The 18,477-nt window shown below is 39.3% G+C and overlaps 1 protein-coding gene across 2 annotated transcripts in view; it reads left to right on the top strand.

The window, feature by feature from the left end:
• The window catches only part of ZSWIM8 (zinc finger SWIM-type containing 8), a 57,256-nt gene that overhangs the window by 13,225 nt on the left and 25,554 nt on the right, over positions 1-18,477 (top strand). For both annotated transcript variants that reach the window (XM_051800747.1, XM_051800748.1), the window contains exons 2-6: positions 5,500-5,653; positions 6,818-6,912; positions 12,834-13,006; positions 14,692-14,799; positions 17,594-17,675. In XM_051800747.1, the coding sequence (XP_051656707.1) occupies positions 5,500-5,653; positions 6,818-6,912; positions 12,834-13,006; positions 14,692-14,799; positions 17,594-17,675 (612 nt within the window). The remainder of the gene's footprint in view (positions 1-5,499; positions 5,654-6,817; positions 6,913-12,833; positions 13,007-14,691; positions 14,800-17,593; positions 17,676-18,477) is intronic.

Below are 18,477 nucleotides of genomic sequence, written 5' to 3' on the forward strand. Positions count from 1 at the left end.
TAGCACCTGAGAAACAAATAGCTGTAACTTTATTATAACTTGCTACAACAAGTATTCCAGTGTCAAGGATTTGCTCATTTTCTTACGTTTGACACTCCTGAATGGTTGGGGCATCAGGAACCTGTATCTTCACATCAGTTTGCTTAATCTGTGAAAGAAAAATAAACTTCTACTTTTTAGCAATACTGTGGTTTTCTTGGTTTTCTTTATAAGGAACATTGTGGGTTTTTTCCCTTTGTATAAAATGGCATGGAGTTATTAGCTGAAGCAGGGGAATTGAAGACAGAGCTAATTGAAGACAGCTGGGAGTCAGCATTTGAATATTGCAGTGTGTCTTCAGCTTTTCAGGTGCTTCATCCTGCATGTGGTCAGGCTGGACTACGACTGGGTGCAGATGCAGCTCCCTGTGTCTGTTCAGCTGTCAGGTTCTGATGTTGCAAGGTCTTGGTTCAGTCTTGGGGTCTTCACCACTTGGCTTGCCAGTTGAGTTTGTTCTCTTGTATTTGGAACATGAAAGTTCATTCTTGGTGCGTGGTAAGTACTTGGCATGTCTGCTGGGCTGCTGTAAGAGCCCCCAGCAGCTCCAGTTGGGCTGAAGCAATCTGTGATGTGTGTGTGTATGTGTTCACTTGGAACACCACTGAGACCAGCTGTGTGATTTGAAAAGATCATTTACAACCAAGAGAGTGATGATCTTTTGAAGGGAAATTAATTCTTAATTATAAGAATCAGAATACAGGCCTGACAGAGGGCATCTTGAAGTGAGTTTTTCTTTATTATCTAATGCACTTCATTAGTTAGTCTTCTCTTGGCATATGTCTAGCTAATCTTTCTTTTGCTATATGGCATAGCTTCAGAGCTGCTCCAGCAGTTCATCTGTGAGCTTATACAATGGAAGTTTCTCATGCTGCTCAATTTAGTTGCACTCTTTTATCCCAAATCCTCTCTCCTCTAACTTTAACCCATTTTGATGTGGGTAGTTTAAAGGTAAATACTTGTATTATTTTAAGTGCTTATATGTTACCTCTCTCTTCTTTGTATGTTTAAAATTATGTTAGCTATTTCAGTTGCATTTTTTGTTAAGTATTTAGTTTCCTTCTGGAGCCTGGTGGTTGTGGTTCAGTACTTCATATGTTCCAAGTCTTACAGGCACAGAGTAGCTGCAATATCTCTTCTAGTTAGGTGGAGAACTTTTCCTTTGACTCTTTGAAAACAACTGTCCTGTTTGTGACTGCATCATGAAGCTTACACATCAGTATGCTTAGTCTGATTTACTCCCAAGATTGTAATCCCAAGATTACTCAAGGATGCTCTTGATATTCCATCATTTCTATGTATTATGTCCCAGTGCATTATAGATCTGCTGTATTTTTTTATGAGGGTTGTCTGCAGTCTGGGAGATTGTATGGTGGGTATTTGCTGCCCATCTCACACGACTGTGCTTGAAAGGCACAAAGCAGCAAGTGAACACAGGTGTACCTGTACTGCTTACAGAGGCTGCAAGGATGGTAGTTCAACACTTATGAAGATGTTCTCTTTTTCTTCACTTTGTAAGCTGGGACCTACCTGGGCAAAATGTTAATGTGATAGAAAACCAGCTGGTGGTGGTGTGTCTGTGACCCATTTAATCAGTTCTGCTTTTAATGACTCTTTGAAGTGGGAACTAAAGTTCATGTTACTTGTGGATGGAGCCTTGAAAGCATGGAAATGCTTTTCAGGGAAGAGAAGCATAGAAGTTGTTTCCACTGGTGAGAATGCATGTTTGTGTACATAGCTTGTGTTGGCTGTTTTAGGGTCAGGGTTTTTCATTATTGTTGTTCCACAGGAACAATTAGATCTATCTTAAAATTTTAAGTGTTATAAAATGGCTGTAAAAATCAAACCTGTAATTCACATAAAATAGTAGCAAAAAGGGCAGGATAGCCCTCATCAAAGCTGCATGTTCTGTGTGGCAGTAAATAGATGAGGTAATTCAGAATTCAGAATGGTTGAGATATGCTTGATCCTGCTTCTTAGGTAGGAGATATAGATTAGATGGCCTCTAAAAATCCCTTCCTGACCTGGGTTTTGCTAGTCTTTTAACCTGTAAGTGGGAATTGTTTGAGGTTGCTTGTGCTTTGCTTGTGACTTTATTCTTCCAGGACTTGAAATGTGTCCTTTGTTCTGCTTGGGTCATGATGTCTGCTTCTGAAGAACAAACAGTGATTCTTGCTAGTTTTGCTCCACAATTTAAAATTATCTTCTTCCTTGGGTAGATTAATTTTGTGTATTTGTCAACTTTGTATTACATCTTTGATTTCACTGCTGTATAATTTTTTTAATATTACATTTGCAGTCTTCTCTCCTATCTTTGCTTTCTGAGCAACAGCTGAGATGGTTTCTCCTTTACTTTTTTAGCAGACTTCCTTTTTTTTTTTTCTTCCTAACAGTATTTATTGTAGAACCTGAGAATACCTTTTGTCTGTTTCATTGATTGTGACTTTTGATACAGGTGGGTATGAATCCACCAACCCTGGGTTTGTGTATCTAGAGATAAACTTTTAAATGGATCTCTCTTTGTTTAGGACTCAAATGAGAGTATTCAAAGTCTAGTTTAAGCACCTAAGGAGGACTGTCCAGCTGACTTTACAAGAGGTCCAGTGAAAAAAGACCCTCTAATGCTCTGATTGATACTCTAGATAAGGGTCTCACCTTGGCTTGCATAGAGGACAACCCCCTTGAAACTTAGGGCAGTTGAACTTAATTTTAGCATTTACATTACGTGCCAAGTTACCCACTGTGAATTCACTCACCCTTAAAGTAGGATTGAAAAATTGTTTTCTACTTCTCAGTTATTTTCTACTATTTTTTGCATGTTTCTTTCCTTGGAGAAAATTCAGGATTTTAAAAAGATGCATGATCTTATAGGTAAGATGATTGGTTTTTTGTCCACTAGGTTTTACTGCTTTTGCCTTATTCTGAAGATGTCTAAGTTGTGTGCTCTGAATGTCTGACTGTGGGTTATGATATGCCAGATAATTGGCCACCTGTCTTCTGCTGATTACTACTGACACAGTACAGCTGATGGACCAGTGAATGAGTTCAGTGCAAAGGCAGCCTGTTACCTTAGTTCACAGTGTTTTACTGGGAAAATCAAGCTGGCTGACTTGTGCCAGACTTGTGCTGGAGCAGATGAGGAGGGCTCATGTTGTCTTCCCTCTTGGAAGAAATGTTTCCTCAGGAGAGGTAATTTCTGTATGACTTGTTCAAGTGTTTTTCTTGAGCTAGCTTAGTTAGCTGGAAAGAGAACAGCCACACTATGTAATGGAGAGGTTGGAGGGTGATCACAATATTCGTACTACTACTCCTAGTAGTGGTACAGGTACTACTCTACTGGTACCATTGAGACTTAGATTGTATGCATGTTCTTGTCCATCACAACAGTAAAGTAAAATAAGGTGTACTGATAAAATAATAAGCAGAATGTGGTTTTCTTTGCTGCTTTTTTGTCAACTTAGTCTGTCTTCAGCATTTCTAATCTAACCTTCATACCCAGCACCAAATCCTTGTAAAAAGGAACATCATCCAAGCTGCAGGCTTGCAGCTCTTAGAAAAATGTGCAGGTGTTTATCTCAGGACTGAAGTCTTTTTTGAGTCTTGTAATTTGTAGAGGTTGTTTAGGTGTAATTTCTTTTCTAGTACTGTGTATTGAAAGACTTGAATAAAGTACTTGTATACAAGAGGTGCAGTTTAAACCACAAGAAATACCTCTCATTTCATTGATCAGAGTAATTTCAAGTATGAATGTGCCTCAGTTTGGGCTTTCTGTGGTATCTACTACTGTTGTAGCAGCAGGAATTATACTGAATTTAACTATGTTGCACTAATTAAAAACAATACTTTTTTTAAATGACTAATTAAAAGTAGTACATTTCTTTAGTGACTTGATGAAAGCTTTACACCTGTTCTGGTTGTCAGAAGTGGAAATGAGATGACTTTTCTGCCAAAAAGTTTATCTGATAGCTGTAGGGAAAGGGGTGCTCCGTTTTTCCATTGTTGTTCATTTTACAATCTGCTTCTCTCACATTTGTGAATTGGGTTATAGCACTGTAAACCAGAGGCTGGGTCTATAACATAGAGTAGAAGTCACTGGTGATGGAGAAACAACCCTGATAATGAAAGACTGATTCTATATGGGAGAAGGGAGTGCTGCCTAATGAATCTAATTTCACTGCAATAATCATAAATGTGAATGTTTGAAAACTGTGTTTTCTTTCCATATTTATATAATCCTTCATTTGACAGGTCTGCAGTACTGGGGGAGACTTTGGCTGCTTTGTTGTGTGTATGCACTTTCAAAGCCATCTCCTCTCCTGTCTCTTTCCCAGCTGTTGGGACTGGAGGATGTCTCTAGGCAGAGGGTGAGGAAGCGCTTACTGACATCAGGGCTTAAATTTTCCTTTGATGTCTTGCCTGGAGGCCGATGGGGACAGAAAGCTGAGGGCCAGATTGGTTTACATTCTGGCTTCCAGTGATGTTTTAGAAACTGGTTTGGGAGGCAAAGAAACATAACATTGAATATCTGAAACTGAATTAATGAGGCTCTTGGCAACCGGGTTTGGAAGATGGGGTGAGGGGGATGGGGGAAACCAAGGCTGCTGTAGTGATGGATCAAGAAGTGATCTCAGTAAAGCAGTGAGTTACTTGCAGATAAGACAAGTTTGGCATTTTGTGTAAGAGTAATCTGGGTCAGAGCAAAGCAGAAACATAAGACTTCCATAACCTGATGATAAGCAATCTTCATCTGCACTTAAAAACATAAGAAGTGGAGTTAGTTTTGTAGAAAGGTGATGGTTAAATGTATTTCTATAAAGCTCTCGGTGCCTTCAGTTAGGATCCTCATGGGCTCACCACTGCATTAACATGTGAATTCCCAGTTGCTTCTGTAAAGAACTTGGAATATAAAGACAGATATCATATGAAAGGTGAGTGTGGTGAAGGGTATAAACCAACAAATGCTAATTGAAATTAAAAACTTGTAAATAGGTGAATACCGAATGTCGACAAAAAAGTCAGTACTAAAGTTTCCTGGAGAACCTTTGCATTGCTTCTTATGCATATACACTGTAATAGTTCTTTGTGTAATCTCTTGGAATTCACAGGACGTTGCTGCCACATTCTAACAGAAGTGCATGAAAAATATTTGGTTACCTTAAGTCTTGTTAAACTGTGCCAGTTTTGTCAGGCAACAAAGTTTGAGTCTGCTAGGCTAATGAAGCTCTTTTGGCCAAGGACTTTGTTTTTAGGAATGTGTGCCCCTGCCCTAAGGGGGTGGAAACAAAGATAAAGTTGAGAGGAAATTCTCCAGAAGATTTCTGTGCTGCCTTTTACTGTCAAAAATGGTCTTGAACTTGATGAGACAAGAGAGGAAATGGAAGAGCTCCCTTTAGAGCTCTCTTTAGCCTCTCATGGGTTTTGTTGTCTGAGTGGTTCATTGCATTTTGTTTCTTGTCTTGCTAGATGGGCTGGTGATCCCATTGGTGGAACTGTCTGCAAAACAGGTTGCATTTCACATTCCATTCGAGGTGGTGGAGAAAGTTTATCCTCCAGTGCCCGAGCAACTGCAACTTCGAATCGCCTTCTGGAGTTTTCCAGAAAATGAGGAAGATATCAGGTAATGAATACTATTTCTGTTTCATTGATGCTTAAGAAGAGGTTCCATTCACTAGAGGAGAATTGTTGTCCATTTGATGTCCCATATATTTGGTGCTTCTGCAGTTCCTGTGTGCCTTTTGTAATTCATGGATAGTTTACTGTGTGATATACTGTGATACTGGGTTTTATTTTGGGGTGAGCTGCCCTGCATGTGTCCCAGGAAAAGCATGTACATGTCCAGGTTCTGTGTGAAAATTATAGCAGAATAAATGCACCCTTTAATTTGCCTAATGGTAACTAGTTTGTAGAGTTTTGTCCTTTTGTTAGTCTTACAAAATGATTGTTCCAGTTTGAATCTGTTGCTGGAGTTAGAGCTTTAACTGGGCTCAGAAATTGCCATGGAGGGCTGGCTCAGTGTGCTCTGGAGGCCTTTTGTTGGTGTAATCAGGAGAACCAGAATTTGCTAAGTACATCTGTAATCAGTGGATACAGTCAGATGACTGTATTTCTTATGTTTCCACATGAATTGTGTGAGTACAAAGTCAAAAACTCTGTGCTTTTAGATCTTTTTCCAAACTTTGCTGAAGCTTTTATGCTATAGGAGGCCTATTGATGTGACTGTGCATTCAGAATTTTGTTGCAAAGTAGTGATATTATACTCTTTTAGAAAGAATCCTCCTGAAAGTTCTTGGATACGTTTGTCTGAGGTTCCAGTGTCAGATGGGGGGGTAATGCCAGAAGTGCTGATGTAAGATCACCTGTGAGGGAACAGAGCCAGCCAGCTGGTTGTATATGCTCATTATTCTGATGAGCACAGGTGTAAAAAATACTCACATGAGCACTCATGTGAGGTAATTAACTAGAAGGAGTTTTTACTGTGGCATGCTAACATTAGACCTTGAATTATACTGTATATAAAATCTTGATTTTAGTCTATGAATGAGTTTGTATTTCAGAGCCTTGGGTTGTAATTCCTAAAAATGCCAGTGGCTTTTACAAAGGCTGGTTAAGAAGACACTAATGATTTTTGTGGTTGAATTGTAATGTGGAAATGGCAGAAGAAAGCTGGACTTCATATTAAAGATAGTAAGGATTTTTCAAAAGCCATGTCAGCAAAAAGGATAATACTATGAAGTTTCTCAAACCCAGACCTCCCCTGACATGTTATGTTTCTCTCTCACAGATTGTACTCCTGTTTGGCGAATGGCAGTGCAGATGAGTTCCAGCGAGGGGAGCAGCTGTTCCGGGTGAGGGCTGTCAAAGACCCTCTCCAGATAGGTAAGAACACTGCAACTCCACGTCTCTAGATACTTCAGATTCCCAAAATCATATCTGCAATGGGACAGCAGTGCTGTGATTGTGTCTCAAAACAAGTTTTTCTGGCATCCCAGCTTAAACTCCCTGCCAAATGTATTCTTTGTAATGTCTTGAGCTAAATGCTGTGTTTATTTTGGCCTCAGTCAGCTCAGCTGTGAAACTAACTGAAAGGCGAGGAATATTGTGAAAGATCCCTAATCTGCATTTTGCAAAAAACTACATAGGAAGCCTTTGTCTGCATAATGCTTAAATTCCTCATTCTTAAAGAGAACTTGACTTTCTGTTTGTCTAATCAAATGAATGCCTTGCCTAAAGTGCATGTTAAAATTATGCATGTTAAAAGTATGGCACAGAGGAGGTTTGCAAGGTTTAATTATTCTTGCAGCAAAAGAGTTGTATTAGTAGTACAGTTACTCAATGTAGTATTTTGGCAGGCAGAAATCCCTGTTGTTGGACAGCGGGTTTATATCTTCTCCTACCTTATCTTGTTCTTTTTATGTTTTATGGCTATAGAAGCTAATCTTATCTTATAGAAAGAATTGGACTCAGGATTTTTCATTAAATCCTTTGAAGCAATGAAGAACATGGAGCTAGCTTTCAGTGACAGCTGTTTGGCAGGAAGGCATTATGTGAAATAAAGATACTAGTATATCAAGGTGGGCCATGTCAGTCCAATCAGATTTTTTTTCTGCAAGTGTAAGCTTCAGAATTAAAATATTAATTGGCATGTGAGAACTGAGCCTGGTTGTAATAAGAAAAATTATAATATTAAAAACTGTATCATGTTAAGGAGGAAATTTAGGAAATTTCCTATATTTTCCTGTGATGAGTGATAGAGACTTCTATGAGCCTGTTCGCTTAATAGTACCAGTAACATTTAAACCTCAGTGATCAGTGAAATGAATAAATTTAGGTAAAGAACTCTCAGAAAGGGAATGAAAGGGACATGTACTATAAAGTTTTGGGGACAACAAAAAGAGAAGGAGATAGCCATTAAGATATGCAAATTGCAAGAGACTGATAAGCTGTTACCTGAATATAGGGTGAAGCATCTGAAAGGATTTTACCTGGTCTAGTCTCTACTGTAACAATAGTAGCAGGAATTCTTGGATATGGAAGTAATTCCTCATACTAAAGATTCAGTTGTCAGTGAGACCAGATAATAGTTTTGGAACATCAACATCAGTTTGGAGATTGAGCAAAATAGGATTAAACTGACTTTTGGCGGCATTCATAATCTCCCAGTGTCAGGACTGAAATGCTGAGAGAGGCCTTTAAGGCATCTGCTAAACTTCAGGAAGCCAAATGTTTGAGAAAGAGAAAATGAGTTAAAATGCAGCTGGCTGAAATTCAGTAATTCCTGGGACTTCCACAGTGGAAAAGAGCAGAATATTTAATAGACAGTAATAAGGCTGTGGTCAGAACTTGTTTCAGTAATACCTTAAAAAGGCAAGGAGGTGTAAAGCAATGTAAATGAACAAAGGCTGGGAATATTAATGCAAAACCTGTGCTTGGGGGAGGAGGAGTAGGGAAAAAGAGGAGGTGGTGAGTGATACAGGGGAGAAAGTTCTCAAGTACACATACAGCAACTGGGCTTCTTGGCAAAGGATTATATGTGTGGAAGGGAAGGAAGCAACTTTGTTTAAACAGGAACATTCTTCCTCCTTAGTAGAGGAACTGTATCTAATGAAAGGTGGGGTTTTTTTTCCATGAATAGCAGCCCAGAAGCACAGGTGGGGTGGATATATTTTCAGTTTTCTAGTCCAAATGATTTTAAAGTGTGTGGTTGCAGTTTTGAGTTTCATATACTGACAAAGGGGAAAAGAAACACAGGAAATGAAGCAGCCCTTGAGATGGGATTTGATTTGGAGGGGGATTGAGCAGTGCATTGTGATATTGTGATCAATAGGACAAAGCTTGACATGTGTTTCATGCTCTTTTTGTCCCATTTCCCTTTGCAGTTTAAGATTATTTTTTAAACATAAGTGATTAATCATAGGCATTTTGTTCACATGCATATCCATATCTGTAATTTCTGAACAGTAGTGCCTCTTCACTACATTCCAAACCCCTGCTTTTTTACAGTGTTCTATTGTATATACACACAGAATTGGCTTTTATCCACCTTCTGCTGCATGTTCACTTTGTAGCAGCCACATACCCACATAGTTGCACTGGAGACATTATTGCTGTTTGATAACAGGTGTGTTGTAGATTTCAGGGACTTTTTTTCTGTCATAGTCCTCATTTCTTTTTAGCAGCTGAGGAAGGCAGCAGCGGGTTCAGTTTGGATTCTAACTTTGCATTTCCTCGAGTAGTGTTTCTAAGTCTCCACTTTTTAGAGGTTCTCCTATCTTGGTTTAAAACACACAAATGTCCAAAATTGCCTTGCTTTACTTCCTGTCTAAAGGCTTTTGTTCAGCTCCTGTTTTCCTGCTTCTGTTAGCCTTGTGAAGGCTAGAGAAGTTCTTAAATTCTAAACAGAGGTGTGTTTGCTGTCATTGTTGTAGGGGCATCAGAACTACCAAATAGTGATGAAGAAAGCTTGGAATATATATTGCAAGCAGTATTCTTAGGAGGGTACTGTTGTCTCATAGGTCGCTTAGATCTTGTTCATTCAAGTTGCTTACTGAGTAGATTGGGGTATTTACAACCTGTGCATTAGCACCTGAAATCATGAGGACTAATAGGACCTCAGAAAATTATTAAACAGACCTGAAATATCATGATAAATGAGTTTTATGGTAAAATAAATACTAAAAGCAAAAGACATTGATGCAGCAAAAATTCTGAAAAATGGATTTTAACATTGGGAAGCATACCTTTCACTTGGATACTTTTCCTGGAAGATTAAGTTTCAGGGTTAGAGCAGTGAGAAGGATAGCCTTTGGACTGAAAAAGAAGTCATCTCTATTTTGCAGGTTCTAGTCGAGGCAGCAGTTGAGTATTTCCAGCTTTTACATTTCGTCAAACCATGTGTTTCTCCCCTTTGGAAGAAGAGGCAGGCATCTCAGGAGGAGATGCTACAAGAGTGTTGTGAGTTTATGCAGGGAGAAAATTAGAAGGGCTAAAGCCCAGCTAGAATGCTACTCGCATTAAGGACAACAAAAATGTTTTTACAAATACATGAGGAACAAAAGAAGGCTAAGGAGAATCTCCATCCTTTATTGGGTGCAGGGGGAAACACGGGATTAAATAATGAGGAAAAGGCTGAGGTGCTTAATGCCTTCTTTGCCTCTCTAATAGCAAGACCAGCTGTCCTTAGGGTACCCAGCCCCCTGAGCTGGAAGACAGAGATGGGGAGCAGAATGAAGCCCCTGTGATCCAGGAGGAAATGGCCAGTGACCTGCTGTACTACACAGACCCACACAAATCCATGGGGCCTGATGGGATCCACCCAAGGGTACCGGGGGAGCTGTTGGAAGAGCTCACCAAGCCACTCTGCATCATTTACCAGCAGTCCTGGTTAACCAGAGAGGTCCCAAGTGACAGCCTGTTAGCAAATGTAAAGCCCATCTATAAGAAGGGGTGGAAGGAGGATTTGGGGAACTACAGGCCTGTGAGACTGACCTCAGTGCCAGGGAAGGTCATAGAGCAGATGATCTTGAGTGCCATCACACTGCACATGCAGAACAGCAGGGGATCAGGCCCAGCCAGCTTGGGTTTATGAAAGGCAGGTCCTGCCCGACGAACCTGATCTCCTATAACAAGGTGACCTGCTTAGTGGATGAGGGAAAGGCTGTGCCTGTTGTTTACCTGGGCTTTAGTGAAGCCTCTGACACTGTCTCCCACAGCATTCTCTTGGAGAGACTGATTGCTCATGGCTTGAATGGGTACACTGTTTACTGGGTAAAAACTGGAGGGGAGTTGCACCAGGGGTGGTTTAGATTGGATATTATGAAAAATTTCTTCACTGAAAGGGTGGTCAGGCATTGGAACAAACTGTCCAGGGAAGCGATGGAGTCATCATCCCTGGAAGCGTTAAAAAAACACGTGGATGTAGCACTTGGAGACATGGTTTAAGGGTGAACGTGGTACTGGCAGATTAACACTTGGAGTCAGGGATCTTAGAGGTCTTTTCCAACCTCAAAGATTCTGTGATTTTTTTTTAATTTTTCCTGGTAAAAGAAACCCTTAGTTATAATTCAGATTTCTGTCCTGTTGTGGTTTCCTGTGTCATCCCGTAAACATTCATTAGCAGTGAGAGTGTCAGACGGGTTCATCAAGCTACAGATTGAGTTGAAGCTTGTGATATGTCATGCAAAAGCCCTTAAATTTTGTCACTTTGTATAAGTGTTCTTCTGTCATTGCATTATCAGTTAACTGTCTTCATATACAAAAAAGAATGTCATGGTAGGAGCTTGATAAGAACGTACAACTGTGATCCGGCCTTCTCTAACACCTTGAGAATGCTTCTTTTTCGCAGTGAAACAGAATTGCTGCAATTCCACCTTGTGAAATGCTTAATTTGCTTATGTGAAAATCAGGGCATTAGTCTGAAATGCTTTTAGTATAACAGAAGGACTAGCTGAAATGTTTGGGTTGTATTATCCAAGTGTGGAACATAAATTCGAACTGTATCGAGTAATAGGCAGTGCAGTAATTTTGTGTGAATGCCTTCTTTTGTTTTGATTCTGTTCCAATTGCTAAAATGGCTGAAGAATTTGGGTGGCATTATGTGTACTAATCAAAATAATCACCCACATCAGGAAGAGGATTTGAATTCTGGTGAACAGGAGAGATAGAAAGGTTAAGCAAGGTAAGAGCAAGTTTGTGTTGGTACGGGGATCATATTTTGAGGAGGAAATGATGCACATTGTTTTAAATGGAATTAAGTTAGTATGTCACGTGCACTCCTGAACACTATGAGTATTAGGATATCACAATATGATTATAAAAACTTAGTAGTGTGGAATTATAATGTACTTCCTTGTGCTGATGATGGAGAAACTATTTCAGTCAGCTATCCCAAACCACGTTTTCACTTAAGGTAGACTGTTGGAATGAAGTTTGCTTATCACTTTGATACTGATGCCTTTTTCTGCTTGTATGTGTGCTCCTGGATGAGCATTGTCTCCACAGGAAGCTGCATTATGAGTACAACTGCTATGCACTGTATGTGAGTTTACACAAAGCTAAGCTTTGTTAAAGTCCTTTGTCATCCTGCCTGAGATGAGATCCATAATTTATTCATTTATGATCACTGAATAATGGGGCTGGATTCATTCAAGTGTTATTTCTGAAATTTCCTTTTCCATTGATTTTAGTCTAAGCAAGAGGTGTTTTCTGTTTTCTGAGTAGATGATTTATGAACATGGGATATTAAGAAAATTGCAAGGAGGTGCATAATTTATGAGAAATGGGTAGTTTCTGAAACCACAAAGTGAAACTAAATGTTCAGGTTAAGTGCTACCTTCTTTAGTTAACTGCAAAATTGTGGAAGTTGATTGACTTGGAAATAATTCTGAACTTGTTTGAAAATAATGCCTGTTCTACACTGTTGCCAGAGTTAGCACAGAAGTCATGCCTAAAATATGTACAGTCTAGCTTTGACTCTGTGAACAAAACCCAACACTTTTCAGTGATGGCTTCATCCAGTTCTGCTTTTCTCTGTTAAATAGTAATAGAAATAAATAAATTAATGTATTAAAAGCTGGTATTTTGGAACCTCTTATAACACATTATGCTTCTATACTAATATTCAGCTGTAGCTGTTTGGGAAGAAACAAGTGCTGGAAACTCTAGATCCATGTCCATCTGTATATGGATGTTGTTGCCTAGATGTGTTTCAATGTTTAAATGGCATATACCTAAATTTCCGTGCTAGCTGAATCTGTTTCCCAAGCACCCAAAGAGTAACTCTGGACTTTTGAATGTTGCAGGTTTCCATCTGAGCGCCACCGTGGTGCCCCCGCAGATGGTGCCGCCCAAGGGCGCGTACAACGTGGCGGTGATGTTTGACCGGTGCCGGATCACGTCGTGCAGCTGCACCTGCGGGGCCGGGGCCAAGTGGTGTGCTCACGTCGTGGCGCTCTGCCTCTTCCGCATCCACAACGTAGGCCTGGGAACACCTCTGCTCTCCCCCGGGCATCTTCTCTGAGTCTCTCCTCAGTTACAACTTTATGCAACACACATTCTCTTTAGGAAAGCTGTTTTTGGCACTCCTTTTGGTTACAGATTGTGTAAATACGCGCTCACAGTTGTGGTCTGCAGAGTGAATTGTCTGAGGCTCTAAACTGCAGAATGTCCTTTGATAATGTGCAGATTGCTTTTTGGCCCCTTCCTGTTTCTCATTTAAGTGCTAGAATTGCTCAGTCCTTCTTCATCTCTGCAAAGAGTGAAAGGTCACCAATAGTTAGTCTTTTAAAAAAAGTGTTTGTATGTATGGGATTTGAAAGCTCGCTCTTTACGTTGTTTGATCAGAGTGCAGAAGGAAAGTAATTTTCATCACTGTTGGCCTTTATGTTCACTGCCTCATTTTAACACATACTGGCAGGTAAGTGTAATTTTGACTTGTAGATTTCAAGCAGTCAGCTAAGTTTATGTTAGGTTTTTATTTCACCTCTTTTACTCTGTGTGGCCTTCTATAGAGCAAAAAGTAGATGTTTTATACCCCAACCAAATTCAGTTGAAAATGTATAGAATCAACATGAAATACACCAGTTGAGGGTTCAATCTTGCATACAGTTTAATTTCCTCTGTCTTAAGGAAGGATTAGGCTTTGGTGATTGAAAGGAAGAGATTTTCTACTGTCACAGAACATTTTATAGCTAACATGCTATAAAACTCCAGATTCTTAAATAAGTGCTAATAACCTGCTGAAGCTTAATATTTCACAATGGACAATTGTAATTGGCTTAAATTGATACTCTTGTGAAATCATCAGAATATCAGTATACTTTCTGTACTTAGGACTAGAGAGTTGGCAAAAAAATGGGTTCTACTTTGAATTATTAGTTTGAGTTTTAAAAGTGATGATAAAAAACAAATTTTCATTTATATTATTTACAGTTGGGAAGTTTGGACCCTGTGTAAGAAAAAAATCATTCTTTTCCTTCCAATCCTTTCTTTACCTGAAAAATGATAGTGAAAGGATTTCCATGTTTGCATAAACTCCCTGCTGACATTAGCAATTTAAGAGCTGTGGTATATTGCTCTATGTAGACAAGACAATATCAGAAATATCTTTATTATCAAACTACTCTTGCCTGTTTGCAGTTTAAATTTTAAGTAGGGCATTTTTGTTCTATAAAGTGAAAAAGAAAGAAACTAGTGATGGTGGTTTTTTTTAATCTAAGTTGTTTTTAGATATGGGAAGAGATCGATTTTAATACTGAATTAAAAAATGAGGTGGTTGTGATTCTGTGAAACAGTCTCCGACAGAACTGGTTGGTTTGCCAGAAGCTTAAGGAATAATGTCCTATTTTAGAGGTTTGTTTGTGAAATCTCTGCCAGTATTTGTGCAATTGCTAGCAACAACAGATCTTAAGCACAGCTGTTAAAGCAGTTTCCTTGAAAAAAACTCTTAAAAACAGCTTTTATGAAGCCAAAACAGCTTGTTTGCATCTTATCTGCAACACACCACTTAATTTCAGAGAGGAAAAAAAAAATTGGCCATCAAGACCAAGCATGATATGCATCAACATAGCTACTGTTCATGACACTTTATCCTTTTGGTGGACACAGCTTTGTTAAGTCTGCCCTGTTAATGGTGGTTTGTATCTCCTTTTCTTTCTTCAGGCATCTGCAGTGTGCTTACGAGCACCTGTTTCTGAGTCTTTGTCTCGACTACAGAGAGACCAATTGCAAAAATTTGCTCAGTACCTAATCAGTGAACTTCCACAACAGGTAAGTGGAGACAACTGATGTGACTGAATTTTTGTTAAATTCAGTTATCTTTATTCTGGGTCAATTTATATGATGTCTTTTGTTGCAAGATAACCAGTCGTGCTATTCAATTTGAGCTGCTGGGAAGGCATTCAATTCTTGCTCTTTTCAGGTCTGCTGTTCTGTTATTTGACAATTGTCTGTTGCCAAGTAAAAGATTAGAAGTGTCTTAAAAGGACAGAGTGGTGGCTATTCATATCAGCATGAATATGTGCTGAGCTTGTGGAAGATCAAACACAATAAATAAATGCATGATTGTGGAAAACTTAGGTCAGCCCTAATCAGGTTGTTTCTTTTTTTGTGTATTTGATTAGCTAAATGGAGAAGACTGCCCAGGGAAGGTATTGTATATGTCTTAAATGGGCACTTTCTAATGCACCCAACTGGTGACCTCTCGACTTCCCCCAGTGTGGCTTCTTGGTGATTCGTAGGAATCATTTGGAAAGTAATGGACATGAACTCTTGGTTGTCAAAGGCAAAGTCTGCTGTCTTACTCCTTAAATATCTGTGTTGTTCAAGGTCAGGTCATTAATATCATCTGCCTAAAATGTTTGCACAAAATGCACAGGAATACCCAAGTGATTGTGAAATGTCTGCTTTAAAAATATAAGGGCCTGGCAGCTTTTTAATGCTAAGTTCAGCTAAAGGAGATTGAGAAAAACTGACCTGCATGGGTATCTGTCACATTTCAGTAGTGCATTCATAATGCACTCCTCCTAAGTAGGAGTTAGATTACTGTCAGCATGTGCCTAAAATTCATATTATGGTGCTGTGCTTGGGACACTAAGACATCCTATTTCTAAAATGTCCTCTAAATTTCCTACAGAAATACTAATCTTCTTATGAGAAGAAATAGGGGAATTGTATGATATGAAACTGAAATAAAAATACTGCTTTTTTGTTGCTGAGAGATGAGCACCAATGGCATGTGATTTTTGCTGCATTATGTAACAGGCAAAGCTTTTCTTCTCTGGGTAAAGACTCTGACCTTAATGTCACATAGTCTAATGCTTAATGGAGGAGAGCTTTGAAAGGCTAGTAGTGGTGGTAGCTGTTTCCTGAATGGCATGTCAATAGTATGCTTTCAAATATTTTGTGTCTGCTCCTTTCTGCAAGGTTTATTTTTCCTTTGGTCATGTGTACCAGCTGTGCACCAGGAACATCTGAATTAATTAATTTTTGCTATTTGCCACATCATCTGATGGATGCTGCCCAACAGAAAAGTTTGGGTTTTATTGGCAGATATGTCTTAACCCGTGTTGTGTAATTCCTTTGAAAAAGGCAAGGCACACCCCAAAACTCTTCCAACAGTCTTATTCCCTGTCTTCAAGATTTCTGGGTGGAGATAGATACTCTGATACCTTGGGACACCGTATTTTGACTACATGATGTAGAATTAGAGTAGGCTGTACACATGATTCTATTTTATCTTTATTTCCAGTTTGTGGACATCGTACGGTAATATAATGCTGAATTACTTTCAAGTGTAGGGGGATGGTAGTCTGTAGAAATGCAGCTAGGTGAGATGTTTTTCAAAATCTCTGTAGAAAGTGTTTAGTGTAGCTATGAAAATGACAGTGATTCTGAGCAGCTTACCTAGTTCTTTACCCAAAAGCTGTTTCCCCTTATGAAGCCAGTACTCCTATTGCTATTAAATATGAAAATCTTGGCAAAAATGCCTGAAGGAGAGTCACTGCAGGTCGCTGATACTTCAGCCTTAAGGTGTGATATTGCCTAGACCTGTGACTTTTCTGCTTTGTGATGTCTTAAAATATGTAGTCGTGGAAAAGAGGTACAAGAGTAGCTTAATGCTGAGTGTTTCTTCAGGTGATTAAAATGTAAAATATCCTTCTGAAGCATTTTATCTTCCATTTGTTTGAGATGGATCTGTATTATCTGTATTATTTACAAATATAGGTCACTTGCTTTACCTCAGCTGATGTGTGGAGAGAGGTGAGGGTTGTCAGATATTCTGTTCCAAGTCGTTTAAATCCAAACTATATGGATTAAAAATTTACCTGTTGTAAGTGTACATGCTAAAGGCTAAATGGATCTACAGGTGCAGCCCAGATCTAGTTTGGGAAAAAACTCTTTCTATTGTGCATTTTTCTTTCAAGAATAGCATGTTAAGGGTATATCTACACAGGATTTTACAGTCAGGTGTGAGCCTTCTCTGCTTATGCTCTGAGCTGTCCAGAAGCTGTGATTAGTTTAGTGCTGAAATTGCTTTAGCTTATTGTTGAGTCCCTTTGCTAACAGGATGGTAAATAAGCTAAAGTCTGCCCAAAAAGTTATGTGTGGATGTATTTTATAGTTTGCTCCCTTGCTTCCATTAGCTTGGGTTTTAGAGAAATGATTTAGGAACAAGAAATAAAGAACTTTCTAAGTGCAGGAAAGCTGTGACCTTGACAGCAGTGACTTCCCTACCTATTTCTCAAAATTAGCTACAGTATCATTCTTTGTGGGCTCTTATTCCTCAAGAAATGAGAAAGGAGCTAGTAATCTGTGATGCTTTTGTTTACTTAAGAGTGTGACTGCAGAAAGTGAGCCGTGCATAGGTCTTGGCTTTGAGAAAGGAGAGGTGTGACAGCTGGTTGCCATCGTGTGATCTTTAGCACCCTCTGTCGTCCTTTCTGAAAACGTAGCACTGTGTTCGACACTTCTGAAATTACCTGAGTGATCAGTAATGATCTTTAGCTGGGTGTATCAGGGTAAGAAATACTGTGTATATTGAAAGTCTACTTCGTGTTTTCAGATTCTTCCAACAGCTCAGCGCTTGCTGGATGAGCTGCTATCTTCTCAGTCTACTGCCATCAACACAGTGTGTGGAGCCCCAGGTAACTAATGTGTCTTATGTCAGTAATCTGTGTTACAGATTACTGTGGATGTATTTGCACTGCTTCAGGTTTCTGAACTGATCTGTTACCTTGTAGCTTGAATTGCAGGTGAAGATTAAGGAAAAGGGATGAGTACAGGCAATTGCTGGTATAATGGATGCCTCAGAGTGTTGGCAGAGGAAGGGAGCATCAGGCAATGCACCTTTCTAACAAAGTGTTTTTCTTTATAATTCGGTGTTAATTATAGACTCCTGGAAATGTTGATTAGAGGGGACCTCTCCAAATTCCTACTTGAAACAGGACTGTTTGCAACACTAGATTGGGTTAGCTGTGACTTGGGCTAGTTTAGCTAAGTCTTGGTTACCAGAGATGTTAGAGTATTCCTGTTTTAGTGCTGCATTACTCTTTTGGTCAAGAATTTTTTCCTAGTGTCCTGTATGAATACCCTTTTTTTATCCTCTTCTAATACAAAGAAGAGTTTGTCTGCATTATGTTTTTGATTAATGATCACTCTGACCCTCTCTATTTTAGATGGAATTAACCCATCTTCCTTGGTCTGATCTCATAGGTCATGTGCTCTGTGCCCCCAACTATCTTGATACCCCTTTCACTAGATCACAGAATCAGTTAAGTTGGAAAAGACTCAGATCATCGAGTCCAACCTCTAACGAAACATCACCTTGTCAACTAGGCCATGGCACTAAGTGCCATGTGCAGTCTTTTCTTAAACACCTTCAGGGGCAGTGACTCCATCTTCCTGGGCAACCCATTCCAATGGTTAATCACTCTTTCTGTGAAGAAA

The sequence above is a fragment of the Manacus candei genome, unplaced genomic scaffold (assembly GCF_025592945.1).
Source record: "Manacus candei isolate 608988 ecotype Guabito, Panama unplaced genomic scaffold, ASM2559294v1 h1tg000050l, whole genome shotgun sequence".
Classification (NCBI taxonomy): domain Eukaryota; kingdom Metazoa; phylum Chordata; class Aves; order Passeriformes; family Pipridae; genus Manacus; species Manacus candei.